Below are 13,297 nucleotides of genomic sequence, written 5' to 3'. Positions count from 1 at the left end.
GCTTTTACATATATATAAAAACTACTGAAATCAAGTCAAGATTTATTTGTCATTAACACAGCATGTAATTTATGCACTGAAATGCAGAAGATCACTAATATACACATGTCACAGGTTCACTGGTTGTCCTTTCCTGGACAACATTTGGTGGGTACTGACCATTGCATACCAGAAAAATAAATCCAAGAAGAACTTCTTGATGTTTTGGAGATCTAGTCAACACAATTTAGCTCTTGTCAAAGTGTCACACATCACCTTCAAGAAATGACTTTTCCCTCCTGCTTAATACAGATGCCACTGTAGATGAAGATGATCAATGTTTTTCACATCACCTGTTAGTGGTGCCAGCTCTTTAGTTCTGCCCATACACAAACTTGTTAGAAGGAGACATGTATCCTGGAAGAGGCCTAGTACAGTGGTACCCAGTCAGAACAGCGATCATGAAATATTTAATTTATGGAAATGAGTGGTGGCCAATTTCTTGTCTTCAGAAAAAGATAAAATATGGAATTAGTTTTGTTTGGATTCATGGAGAATGTGAGAGAATTTATACATCATTAGAGCATGGCTAACAACTCTGACTATAACAGCCTAACTAAAAGGAGAGAGCCAGGAGGTAACACAGACACTGGAGCACTCCAAAACCTACACCCCCTACGACCATGAATCCTTGGATCTGCAACCTTTGAAAGAGAAATATTACTTACAAAAAGCTAAACCAAACAAATGAGTTTAAGCCTAGACTTGAAGATTCCCAAATATTATCTGGAAGGTTAAAAGAAAGAAAAAAGCCTTCTGAATTCTGAAAACTAGTAAGAAGCCAGCACCTTGTGATCTAAGTAATCGGGATGATTCATATTAGGAAATGGACCCCGGCTGAAGCATTCTGATCCTAACAGCAGTGTGTTGCAATATTCTAGCCCTTGTTTCTACGTCATGCAGGTATAAGGCATTTTTAAACTTAGCAATGTTACAAAGATGCTCTAGTGATATTGTCTATGTGTTGATTAAATGGTAGAATGAAAATAATTAAGATGCCAGAATCTTTGGCAGCCAGGTAGAACAGGGATACCAGCTGTAAATCCAATTAAGCAAAATGCAGTATGAGCTATTTTAGTCAGCTTGACTGACTTTGGCTGATTTAACACCTGGGAGAACGATGTTATTTCATAGCTAATACCTTAAATATATTAAAAACTGGTTAATTCTGTTCAAAACAAAACAAAGAACACCTGCCTGTTTAATTCCAGGTGACAAAGAGAGGTATTCAAATTAATTATGGTTTTGGTAGATAAAACCACACAAACTTCAAAATTAGACCTTGGAAGAAACCACATAAGCAAGTACATTTGAGATTACTTACCAACTTGATGTGATTTGAGGTGAATGTGTAGTAATTTGTGCATGCAACATATTTATATTCCCAGTAGAAATTGCCACTCAGGGACAAATAAACTTAATTCAATACATTTGATTAATAAGAATAATAACATAAAAAGAAGAATAAAAATAAGATGAATCATAAAAATAAAGAAGCAAACCTGAGATAGCAGACATCTTGGCTGATGAACTACACTACGAAATTGATAAGATCCTTGAGGAACCTTTGCAGGTTCTTCAGTTTGAAACTGTAGGGGAATCCCCCAACTAAGAAACCATTGGAGGTTCTTCAATTTAAAACTGTGGAAGAACTTCTTAAGGTGCTTTGATGAATCTTCAAGGACATGTTTACCTCTAACAACCTTTTCTTGAAGCTTCATCAAAGTAGGTTGGTCCTGGTATGCAGTGGTACAGTACCAACCAAAAGTGCTCCATGGAATGACAACCTATGAACCAGTGACAGGGTCATGGGCACCCAGGGCTCATTGATGCGTCTGGTGGTCCGTTCCCTCTCAAAAAGCTACTGGAGCACAAACTTCTGAAAGTGCCTCCCCTGCCTTTAGTGGATCTCCCTGCTTCCCTGCCTCATGTTTAGTTTCCCTCCTGTCCGAATTTCTGCTTCGTGCTTTCTTTTGTTTTGCCCCACCCAGGAAATGAAGCTCAGCTTCACTTTTTGTTTCTAGTTCTACTGAAGCTCTGCTTTGACTTTTTCTTTCTTTGTCTTTCCCTGTCCCGTTTTACACCCCAGGTTTAGTTTTCCTTTCCCTTCCTGTCCATGTTTAAGCCCCTTGGTCTCAAGCCCAGTATTCTCCCAGTCCTCGGTTTGTTCTTTTGCCCAGTCCTGTTTGGTTTGGTTCATCTTGTTGGTTTGGTTCATCCTGTGGATTGCTGCACCCTTGGTTATACTACCTGTTTAGTGTTTAATAAAGTGTTTCCAGTCCCCTGCCACGCCTAACCAGCATGAAAAGTCTCATTCTACAGGTGTAGAATGAAAAAAAAACCCGGAAATCAGAATGTGGTGCCAATTTTTCTGTGCCCTCTTGCTCTTACTGCTTGCGCTGTGAGAAGAGTGGCAGAGAGTGCACTGTTATTATGTTCCAGCAGAGATGGATAATTCATACTTTAAAGCAGATAAAGTATCTGACAGGCAACACCAATTTGAAATACATCATTTCCATTTATGCTGCATTCTTCTACTGGAACTATCTCTTGTATGAGCAACTGTCTTGACAAAGCATTAAATGTACGCAGCTTTTCCTCTTTCCTCATGTCCTAGACATGTCCAAGATGTCTCACTTACCTCACATGATGTTGAGTTGTTAGTTGTTGGCCTATACCATGGAAAACCACAATTTCAATTCCTTCCTGAATACAAGAATTTGACGTAGTATGTAAACACCATGTATATCTACTGTTCACTCCTCAGTCTATACTGCTGGTTTATTACTAAATAGTTCTGTGATGTCCCCAAAACATATGCTTTTACATATATATAAAAACTACTGAAATCAAGTCAAGATTTATTTGTCATTAACACAGCATGTAATTTATGCACTGAAATGCAGAAGATCACTAATATACACATGTCACAGGTTCACTGGTTGTCCTTTCCTGGACAACATTTGGTGGGTACTGACCATTGCATACCAGAAAAATAAATCCAAGAAGAACTTCTTGATGTTTTGGAGATCTAGTCAACACAATTTAGCTCTTGTCAAAGTGTCACACATCACCTTCAAGAAATGACTTTTCCCTCCTGCTTAATACAGATGCCACTGTAGATGAAGATGATCAATGTTTTTCACATCACCTGTTAGTGGTGCCAGCTCTTTAGTTCTGCCCATACACAAACTTGTTAGAAGGAGACATGTATCCTGGAAGAGGCCTAGTACAGTGGTACCCAGTCAGAACAGCGATCATGAAATATTTAATTTATGGAAATGAGTGGTGGCCAATTTCTTGTCTTCAGAAAAAGATAAAATATGGAATTAGTTTTGTTTGGATTCATGGAGAATGTGAGAGAATTTATACATCATTAGAGCATGGCTAACAACTCTGACTATAACAGCCTAACTAAAAGGAGAGAGCCAGGAGGTAACACAGACACTGGAGCACTCCAAAACCTACACCCCCTACGACCATGAATCCTTGGATCTGCAACCTTTGAAAGAGAAATATTACTTACAAAAAGCTAAACCAAACAAATGAGTTTAAGCCTAGACTTGAAGATTCCCAAATATTATCTGGAAGGTTAAAAGAAAGAAAAAAGCCTTCTGAATTCTGAAAACTAGTAAGAAGCCAGCACCTTGTGATCTAAGTAATCGGGATGATTCATATTAGGAAATGGACCCCGGCTGAAGCATTCTGATCCTGACAGCAGTGTGTTGCAATATTCTAGCCCTTGTTTCTACGTCATGCAGGTATAAGGCATTTTTAAACTTAGCAATGTTACAAAGATGCTCTAGTGATATTGTCTATGTGTTGATTAAATGGTAGAATGAAAATAATTAAGATGCCAGAATCTTTGGCAGCCAGGTAGAACAGGGATACCAGCTGTAAATCCAATTAAGCAAAATGCAGTATGAGCTATTTTAGTCAGCTTGACTGACTTTGGCTGATTTAACACCTGGGAGAACGATGTTATTTCATAGCTAATACCTTAAATATATTAAAAACTGGTTAATTCTGTTCAAAACAAAACAAAGAACACCTGCCTGTTTAATTCCAGGTGACAAAGAGAGGTATTCAAATTAATTATGGTTTTGGTAGATAAAACCACACAAACTTCAAAATTAGACCTTGGAAGAAACCACATAAGCAAGTACATTTGAGATTACTTACCAACTTGATGTGATTTGAGGTGAATGTGTAGTAATTTGTGCATGCAACATATTTATATTCCCAGTAGAAATTGCCACTCAGGGACAAATAAACTTAATTCAATACATTTGATTAATAAGAATAATAACATAAAAAGAAGAATAAAAATAAGATGAATCATAAAAATAAAGAAGCAAACCTGAGATAGCAGACATCTTGGCTGATGAACTACACTACGAAATTGATAAGATCCTTGAGGAACCTTTGCAGGTTCTTCAGTTTGAAACTGTAGGGGAATCCCCCAACTAAGAAACCATTGGAGGTTCTTCAATTTAAAACTGTGGAAGAACTTCTTAAGGTGCTTTGATGAATCTTCAAGGACATGTTTACCTCTAACAACCTTTTCTTGAAGCTTCATCAAAGCACATTAAGAAGTTCTTCCACAGTTTCAAATTGAAGAACCTCCAATGGTTCCTTAGTTGGAGGTAAGGAGAACATTGTGTAAATAAGTTTTGCCAAATGATCAATGGGTGAGTTTCCCAAAAGCTTTGTGAAGCAGGGGGAGAAAGTACTACGTGAACTTACTCACAAATGAACAAGTTACCCAGCATACTTGTTAAACACAAAGTGCTTCTTAGATTGCTCGCAGTTCAGCAATTAAATTCTCTGTGGAAGAGATCCGCGTGAAACTGGAGGGATAATAATAAATCTGTATGAAATCTGTCAAATTTATGTCAGGTAAATGTTAGTGAAATATACATATTAATTCATGTCACATCCTTCATTAGTTGATTCGTAATTTATAAGATTGATCACTTTTGGGAAACTCCAATAAGCACAACAGAAGTTATCTGCAGAGCTTCCACCTCTCCAGGCGGTTGAAATTGGTGGAAATTCAGCAAACATTACATACCCTAAACACAATCACAGCCAGCTGGAGCACTTCAGCCTGTTTTGTGCTTCAGAGAAGCTCAGAAAATGCAGAACTAACTTTACCTCAGAAATCCCATTTCCCTTTCCACTTTGTCATTTGATGTGAACAAAGATTCCTTTCCATTTGTTCATCCGCTTCTTTCCATTCTTACACACCTAACCGGACTGCGCCATCATGCTGCATTTGTAAAATTGATTTCATCAGCTGACAGCTTTCCAGGAAAACAAATAGAATCAAATCAGCCTCAGATCCCTACGCAGTGAGGGATGTTAGCTTTGGCAGACTTGACACTCAAAGTGCCTTTAATCTTCCTGTCTGTGCTATTAATCTGAAAAGTTTCCCTCTCTGGTGTGACCCACAGCTTTTATGGAAGCACTCGTGCTTAGCAGAGAGGATTGCTTGGCCTGATGGCCTCTCCACTCCGCTGATTGACGCCAGAGCTCTACTCCTCAAATTGATGGCCCCATGCCAGGCCTGATCCTGTTTGTCCACTGCTGCTGACCCTCATCCTCAAGCCCTTTCTCCCGCCTCTCCACACTCTCTGCTAATAATGGGTTATTACGATCATTACATGTAAATATGTGATAGTCTGCCCCGCCTTTCCCTCGCATCAATCAGCTGAGGGTTCTAGTCAGGCATTATGGTTAGCGCTTAATGAGCTAGGGCTGCCCACTCCTCTCTCGGAACGCGCAAGCCTATTAATTGAATCCAGAAGCTTTGTTTATTAGCGTCTTTCCCTTGCTTCCCACCCCCGCCCCGACCCGCTACTTAATGTGCAACCAGTCCATGAAATGCTGCTTTTTAATAAGGCCGGTTTTGGAGGAAGACTGCGGCCGCCACGCTCGAGTGCTTCCAGCAGAATGGAAGCGGCGAAAATTTGCATTTATATTGTGCCGCTTGCGTGGAACAGCGGAAGCACAGCAGCCGTGTCAGTGTGGAGCCAAAAGGTAACGCGCGGCCGACTTAATGAGTTAATGAACAAAATGGAAGGATTTGCATTTATCGAGCACTCTGTACTCTGCTCTCAAGCTATTTTTTCCTCTTTGTGAGATTTCTGTAGTTCACCTGACCAGGTCTAAGGTGTCTCACAACAGCTGTTCATCATGACCTAGCAAATACCATCTGGATATAGAAATCCAGCAAGTCGCTTTCATATCCGCAAGCCAACCGAAGTACCGCCAGAATTTCATAACCGCAGTACTGCTCACACTACATCCTGATTCATTGCTTGTTGACATTGTGGTGCAAGCACAACATGATTAAGTGCAGACCAGGCTCACCTTTTGCCACTGTCATTTAATGATGACGTCTCTTTTCACACTGATTGTGCTTATTTGTGCTCTCGCCCGAACCTGTGGCAAGTGCACATACCAAAACCTGTAGTTCCTGGGACCACAAAGATCTTAAAGTGGTCCTTGCCATGAGGGAAGTCACAGATGAGACAAATTATAAACCAGGCAAATCACATACTAGTCAAATCGCAGATTGGGCAATGACAGACTATGCTATTGCATGCTAGGCAAATCACTAACTGGGTAAATCAAAGACTGAGCTACATCAATCGCAAATTGGATAAACTGCAGACAAGGTCACTCACAGACTAAGACTTACTCACAGTCATAGACTTAATAGAACTGCTCCATGTGTTCCTGTCCTCTTAGAGTTTCCCCTTGGTCTTTTAGACATGTTAGATACTGTTGAATGCTTGCAACAGCACACAGACTGATCAAATTAAAAAGGGGAAACTGCACAGACTGGGCAATCAGCAGGCTAGGTCAATCACAGACTGGGCAAATTGCAGACTGGGGAAATCACTGACTAGGATAATCACAGATGAGACAAAGTATAAACCAGGCAAATCACATACTAGGCAAATCGCAGATTGGGCAATGACAGACTATGCCATTGCATGCTAGGCAAATCACTAACTGGTTAAATCAAAGACTGAGGTACATCAAATGCAAATTGGATAAACTGCAGACAAGGTCACTCACAGACTAAGAAATTTGTAGACAAATTGCAGGCTAGGGCAGTCATAGACTTAATAGAACTGGCAAATTGCCACTGTTACTTGCCAAAATAGCGAGTCGACATTCGTCTGTACTGTTATATCCGTCTTGCTGATTACACATGGGCAAATTGTAGACTTAGAAAATCACAGATTAGGTCAGTCTCAGACTGGGCAAATTGCAGACAATGACTTGGGAAATCACATGTCAGGTAAAGTGTAAATCGGGCAAATCTCACACTGGACTGTTAAAGCAAAGACATGGCAAATTACAAAGTCGGTCAATTGCAGACTGGATACAATGCAGGCTCATATTTCTCAAAAATATGGAAATCACAGTCTGTGGAATATATAGACTGAGCAAATTATCAACAGTTCAAACTGCAGACTAGACAAACTGCAGGCTAGGGGAATCACAGAATGGTCATGCTGCAGACTGTGTAAATAGCCAACTGGCTATTAAAGAATAAATAAATCGCAAGTTGGGCAGACTGGACAAATTGCAGACTGGTCAAATAAGTGGCTAATAGCAGATCGGGCAAATCATACTGGGTACATTGCAGGTTAGGTTAATTGCACACTGGGAAAATAATAGACTGTGTAAATTATAGGCTAGATCAATCCCAGACTGGACTAATCACAGACTATGTAAGGTTTGGGCTAGATCAATAACAGACTGGACTAATTACAGACTATGTAAGGTTTGGGCTAGATTAATAACAGACTGGACTAATTACAGACTATGTAAGGTTTGGGATAGACCAATCCCAGACCGGACTAATCACAGACTATGTAAGGTTTGGGCTAGATCAATCCCAGACTGGACTAATTATAGACTATGTAAATTATGGGCTAGATCAATCACAGACTGGACTAATTACAGTCTATGTAAATTATGGGCTAGATCAATCCCAGACTGGACTACTTACAGACTATGTAAGTTATGGGCTAGATCAATTGCAGACTGGGCTAATCACAGACTATGTAAATTATAGAGTAGATAAACCGCAGACTGGACTAATCACAGACTACATAAGTAATGGGCTAGATCAATCCCAGATCGGACTAATCACAGACTATGTAAATCATAAGGTAGATAAATCGCAGACTGGACTAATCACAGACTATGTAAATTATGGGGTAGTTCAATTACACCCTGGACTAATTACAGACAGAAAAATCATAGGTTTGGTGAGCCTACTTTTATCAATACTGTTGTATCTGAAGTCTTGCTGGTTACATATCTTGCTTGTTATAACTTAACTAGTCTTTTTGATCAGATATGCATTAGGCCTCCATTAAAATAGTAAATTCACATTATAAGGTCTGATGGAGAAGACAAAGTTCGACGTAACCATTTAGAAACCCTTTGTAAAGATTTTCTTATTGTAAAGTGGTTCCTCCTGGAGGCGTATTTGATGTGCAAGCACTTAAGTAAGCACCCCTTAGCCTATGGAGGGAAGAGAAAGGGAGGTGCACCGGACATGGACATTCCCCTTGGTCTTTTAGACATGTTAGATACTGTTGAATGCTTGCAACAGCACACAGACTGATCAAATTAAAAAGGGGAAACTGCACAGACTGGGCAATCAGCAGGCTAGGTCAATCACAGACTGGGCAAATTGCAGACTGGGGAAATCACTGACTAGGATAATCACAGATGAGACAAAGTATAAACCAGGCAAATCACATACTAGGCAAATCGCAGATTGGGCAATGACAGACTATGCCATTGCATGCTAGGCAAATCACTAACTGGTTAAATCAAAGACTGAGGTACATCAAATGCAAATTGGATAAACTGCAGACAAGGTCACTCACAGACTAAGAAATTTGTAGACAAATTGCAGGCTAGGGCAGTCATAGACTTAATAGAACTGGCAAGTTGCCACTGTTACTTGCCAAAATAGCGAGTCGACATTCGTCTGTACTGTTATATCCGTCTTGCTGATTACACATGGGCAAATTGTAGACTTAGAAAATCACAGATTAGGTCAGTCTCAGACTGGGCAAATTGCAGACAATGACTTGGGAAATCACATGTCAGGTAAAGTGTAAATCGGGCAAATCTCACACTGGACTGTTAAAGCAAAGACATGGCAAATTACAAAGTCGGTCAATTGCAGACTGGATACAATGCAGGCTCATATTTCTCAAAAATATGGAAATCACAGTCTGTGGAATATATAGACTGAGCAAATTATCAACAGTTCAAACTGCAGACTAGACAAACTGCAGGCTAGGGGAATCACAGAATGGTCATGCTGCAGACTGTGTAAATAGCCAACTGGCTATTAAAGAATAAATAAATCGCAAGTTGGGCAGACTGGACAAATTGCAGACTGGTCAAATAAGTGGCTAATAGCAGATCGGGCAAATCATACTGGGTACATTGCAGGTTAGGTTAATTGCACACTGGGAAAATAACAGACTGTGTAAATTATAGGCTAGATCAATCCCAGACTGGACTAATCACAGACTATGTAAGGTTTGGGCTAGATCAATAACAGACTGGACTAATTACAGACTATGTAAGGTTTGGGCTAGATTAATAACAGACTGGACTAATTACAGACTATGTAAGGTTTGGGATAGACCAATCCCAGACCGGACTAATCACAGACTATGTAAGGTTTGGGCTAGATCAATCCCAGACTGGACTAATTATAGACTATGTAAATTATGGGCTAGATCAATCACAGACTGGACTAATTACAGTCTATGTAAATTATGGGCTAGATCAATCCCAGACTGGACTACTTACAGACTATGTAAGTTATGGGCTAGATCAATTGCAGACTGGGCTAATCACAGACTATGTAAATTATAGAGTAGATAAACCGCAGACTGGACTAATCACAGACTACATAAGTAATGGGCTAGATCAATCCCAGATCGGACTAATCACAGACTATGTAAATCATAAGGTAGATAAATCGCAGACTGGACTAATCACAGACTATGTAAATTATGGGGTAGTTCAATTACACCCTGGACTAATTACAGACAGAAAAATCATAGGTTTGGTGAGCCTACTTTTATCAATACTGTTGTATCTGAAGTCTTGCTGGTTACATATCTTGCTTGTTATAACTTAACTAGTCTTTTTGATCAGATATGCATTAGGCCTCCATTAAAATAGTAAATTCACATTATAAGGTCTGATGGAGAAGACAAAGTTCGACGTAACCATTTAGAAACCCTTTGTAAAGATTTTCTTATTGTAAAGTGGTTCCTCCTGGAGGCGTATTTGATGTGCAAGCACTTAAGTAAGCACCCCTTAGCCTATGGAGGGAAGAGAAAGGGAGGTGCACCGGACATGGACTAGTTGGAGAATAGCCATGGGGCAAATCAAATGTCAAGGATGCAGGAGCTGGCAGACAGGGCGCAAGAGTGTTGCCATGGTGATGGGAAGGGCCAAAACGTTTCCTTGGCTCTTTTAAATTGGCACTCGGTGCATCTAAGTTGAACGGCTCAGGTTTACAGGGGAAAACGAAAATCTCTCTACAGCTGGTTTCCGCCAAGCAAGCTGCGAGTACAACAGAGCCATTTACGTGTGTGCCTTACGAGAGCGTATCAGACACCGTTTCTCCCTTCACTTTCTGAAAGAGCATTAGAACGCAGGAAAAAAAGTCATTTTCAGAAGCTTTTACATGGCTGGCTTCACTCAGCAAAGCCTGTTTATCTCCAAGGTGACAAGGTTCTACGATTTATGTAGTGTTCCCCGTAAATGACTTTAACCACCCCCGCATGCAAACTCGATACACTCCTTTATTAAGGCGCGTCGCTATAAAACAGAGCTCACCACATGTTTGTGGAGCGGCGGCACAATGAATTATTGCCCACTTCTCCCTTTTGATTTTGGGTTCTTTCATAAATCTGTGCACTTTTATCCTAAATCAAACCCCCTCTCACCTGTGTGAGCAAACAAATCATAAATTGGAAACAAACTTTTGGAGAGACTGCATCAGTCATTAAGAGCTCCTCTCGACTGGACAAGGTGCCAGCAGAGTAGGGATGGGATGATGGCTGGGTCTGTCTTCACACTGTGTCTGTCTTCACAGGAGAATCCCTATGTGATGCTGAAATCCAACTACCAAGAGCTGGAAGGGAATGACCGCTATGAGGGCTTCTGCGTGGACATGCTGAAGGAGCTGGCCGACATCCTGAAGTTCAAGTACCGCATCAAGCTGGTGAGCGACGGCGTGTATGGAGTGTCCGGAGCCAATGGAACCTGGACGGGAATGGTGGGAGAACTCATCGCCAGGGTAAGTGCCTCTGACCAGTGTAGGTCAGCTATTTTGTCAGTCATTGTCAGCTGTTTGCAGCAAAATCTACCTACAAGTGTACCAGTCATTTGAGCTTCAAAACCTATTTTTTAGTATTCACTATAAACTGTTCAGCATTAATTATTCAGTATTCACTAAGAATATTCAGTACCCACTAAGGACTATTTAGTATCAACTAAGACCAATCCAGTACCCACTATGAATTATTCAGTATTAATTATTCAGTACCCACTAAAACTATTCAGTATCCACTGTGAACTATTTAGTGCCTACTATGGACTATTCCATATCCACTAAGAACTTTTCAGTATCCACTATAAATGATTAAGTGTCCACTGAGAACTATTCAGTATCCACTATGAACTATTCAGTATCCACTATGAATCATGCAGTATTCACTATGAATTATGCAGTATCCACTATGAACTATTCAGTATCCACTATGAATTATGCAGTATTCACTATGAATTATGCAGTATCCACTATGAACTATTCAGTATCCACCAAGAATTATTCAGTATCCACTATGAACTATTCAGTATCCACCAAGAACTATTCAGTATCCACTTTGAACTATTCAGTATCCACTATGAACTATTCAGTATCCACTATGAATTATTCAGTATCCACTATGAATTATGCACTATCCACTAACAACTATTCGGTATCCTCTATGAACTATTCAGTATCCACTATGAATTATGCACTATCCACTAACAACTATTCAGTATCCACTAACAACTATTCAGTATCCTCTATGAATCCTTTACTATTCACTACAAATATTCAGTATCCACTATGAACTATTCAGTATCCACTATAAATCATTCAGTACCCACTATAAATCATTCAGTACCCACTATGAATTATACAGTACCTACTAAGAACTATTCAGTATCCACTTTGAACTATTCAGTATTCACTATGAATTATTCAATACCTACTAAGAAATATTCAATATCCACTAAGAACTATTCAGTATCCATTAGATGGTCATATATTTACCTGACGCCTGCAGTTGGAGTTGTTTGAGACTATAAAAGTGTAGTTAGACAGGATAAGTATTGCTGTGTGTTATATTATGTGTATCTTGTCTGTAAGTTAAGTTACGAGTTATGAAGCCTAGAATACCAGCATAAACCATGCATTTACAGTTTAGTGGGTCGGATTATACTGTTTTTTCTTTCGATATCCGATCCAATGAATTTGGCCAGTTTCAGACCACTAATAATCCTGAGTATGGGATTGGCGCACCCCCAGTCAGTTCAATTCAATTAAACGTTGACATTAATAGCAGTACAATATAACATTGCTTTCTCACTGATCTCTTAGTGTAACGCATTTTGTAAACACAAAAGTACGCCACTCTGGACAGGCATTGGATCGATACAGGAGGTGCTTGAAAACATTATTATAAAGACGGTCATAAACTAAACTGTCTTATATGGAAGCAGCAGTTCATACTTATAGAGACTGTTGACAGTTTAACAACAGCCTGCTCATTATTAGCATAGTAATCATGATCATTGCAAATTTTGTTCCGATTGTGTTACATATTACACTCGTACAGTTAATTAACAGTCCATTCATTACTATTATAGCAGGCATAATAACTCTTGCACAGTGTGGTTCTGATTGTGTAATCACATATTGACTGATGCTGTCTAATAACAGTGAAACTGATAACAGTCTAATAGCAGTCTGTGCCGTACTGGTTAATTAGACATGATTGCTGCACATTGCAATCTTAATTGCGCGAGTAACAGTTTCGACTCTGTGCTTGGTTAGAATTGGGCGACGACAAGAGTGGTTCTGTGGTCAGAAACTGTCCATTGATGATGGGATAAAGCAAGGATCAATGCTTCC

The 13,297-nt window shown here is 39.7% G+C and overlaps 1 protein-coding gene across 2 annotated transcripts in view; it reads left to right on the top strand.

Moving 5' to 3' along the window:
* Positions 1 to 13,297, top strand: part of grik4 (glutamate receptor, ionotropic, kainate 4) — a 510,448-nt gene that overhangs the window by 455,698 nt on the left and 41,453 nt on the right. For both annotated transcript variants that reach the window (XM_072692120.1, XM_072692119.1), the window contains exon 14: positions 11,207 to 11,410. In XM_072692120.1, the coding sequence (XP_072548221.1) occupies positions 11,207 to 11,410 (204 nt within the window). The remainder of the gene's footprint in view (positions 1 to 11,206; positions 11,411 to 13,297) is intronic.

The sequence above is a fragment of the Salminus brasiliensis genome, chromosome 11 (genome assembly GCF_030463535.1).
Source record: "Salminus brasiliensis chromosome 11, fSalBra1.hap2, whole genome shotgun sequence".
Taxonomy (NCBI): Eukaryota; Metazoa; Chordata; class Actinopteri; order Characiformes; family Bryconidae; genus Salminus; species Salminus brasiliensis.
Note: the sequence above shows the minus strand (reverse complement) of the source record. Positions and strands in the feature narration are given on the sequence as shown.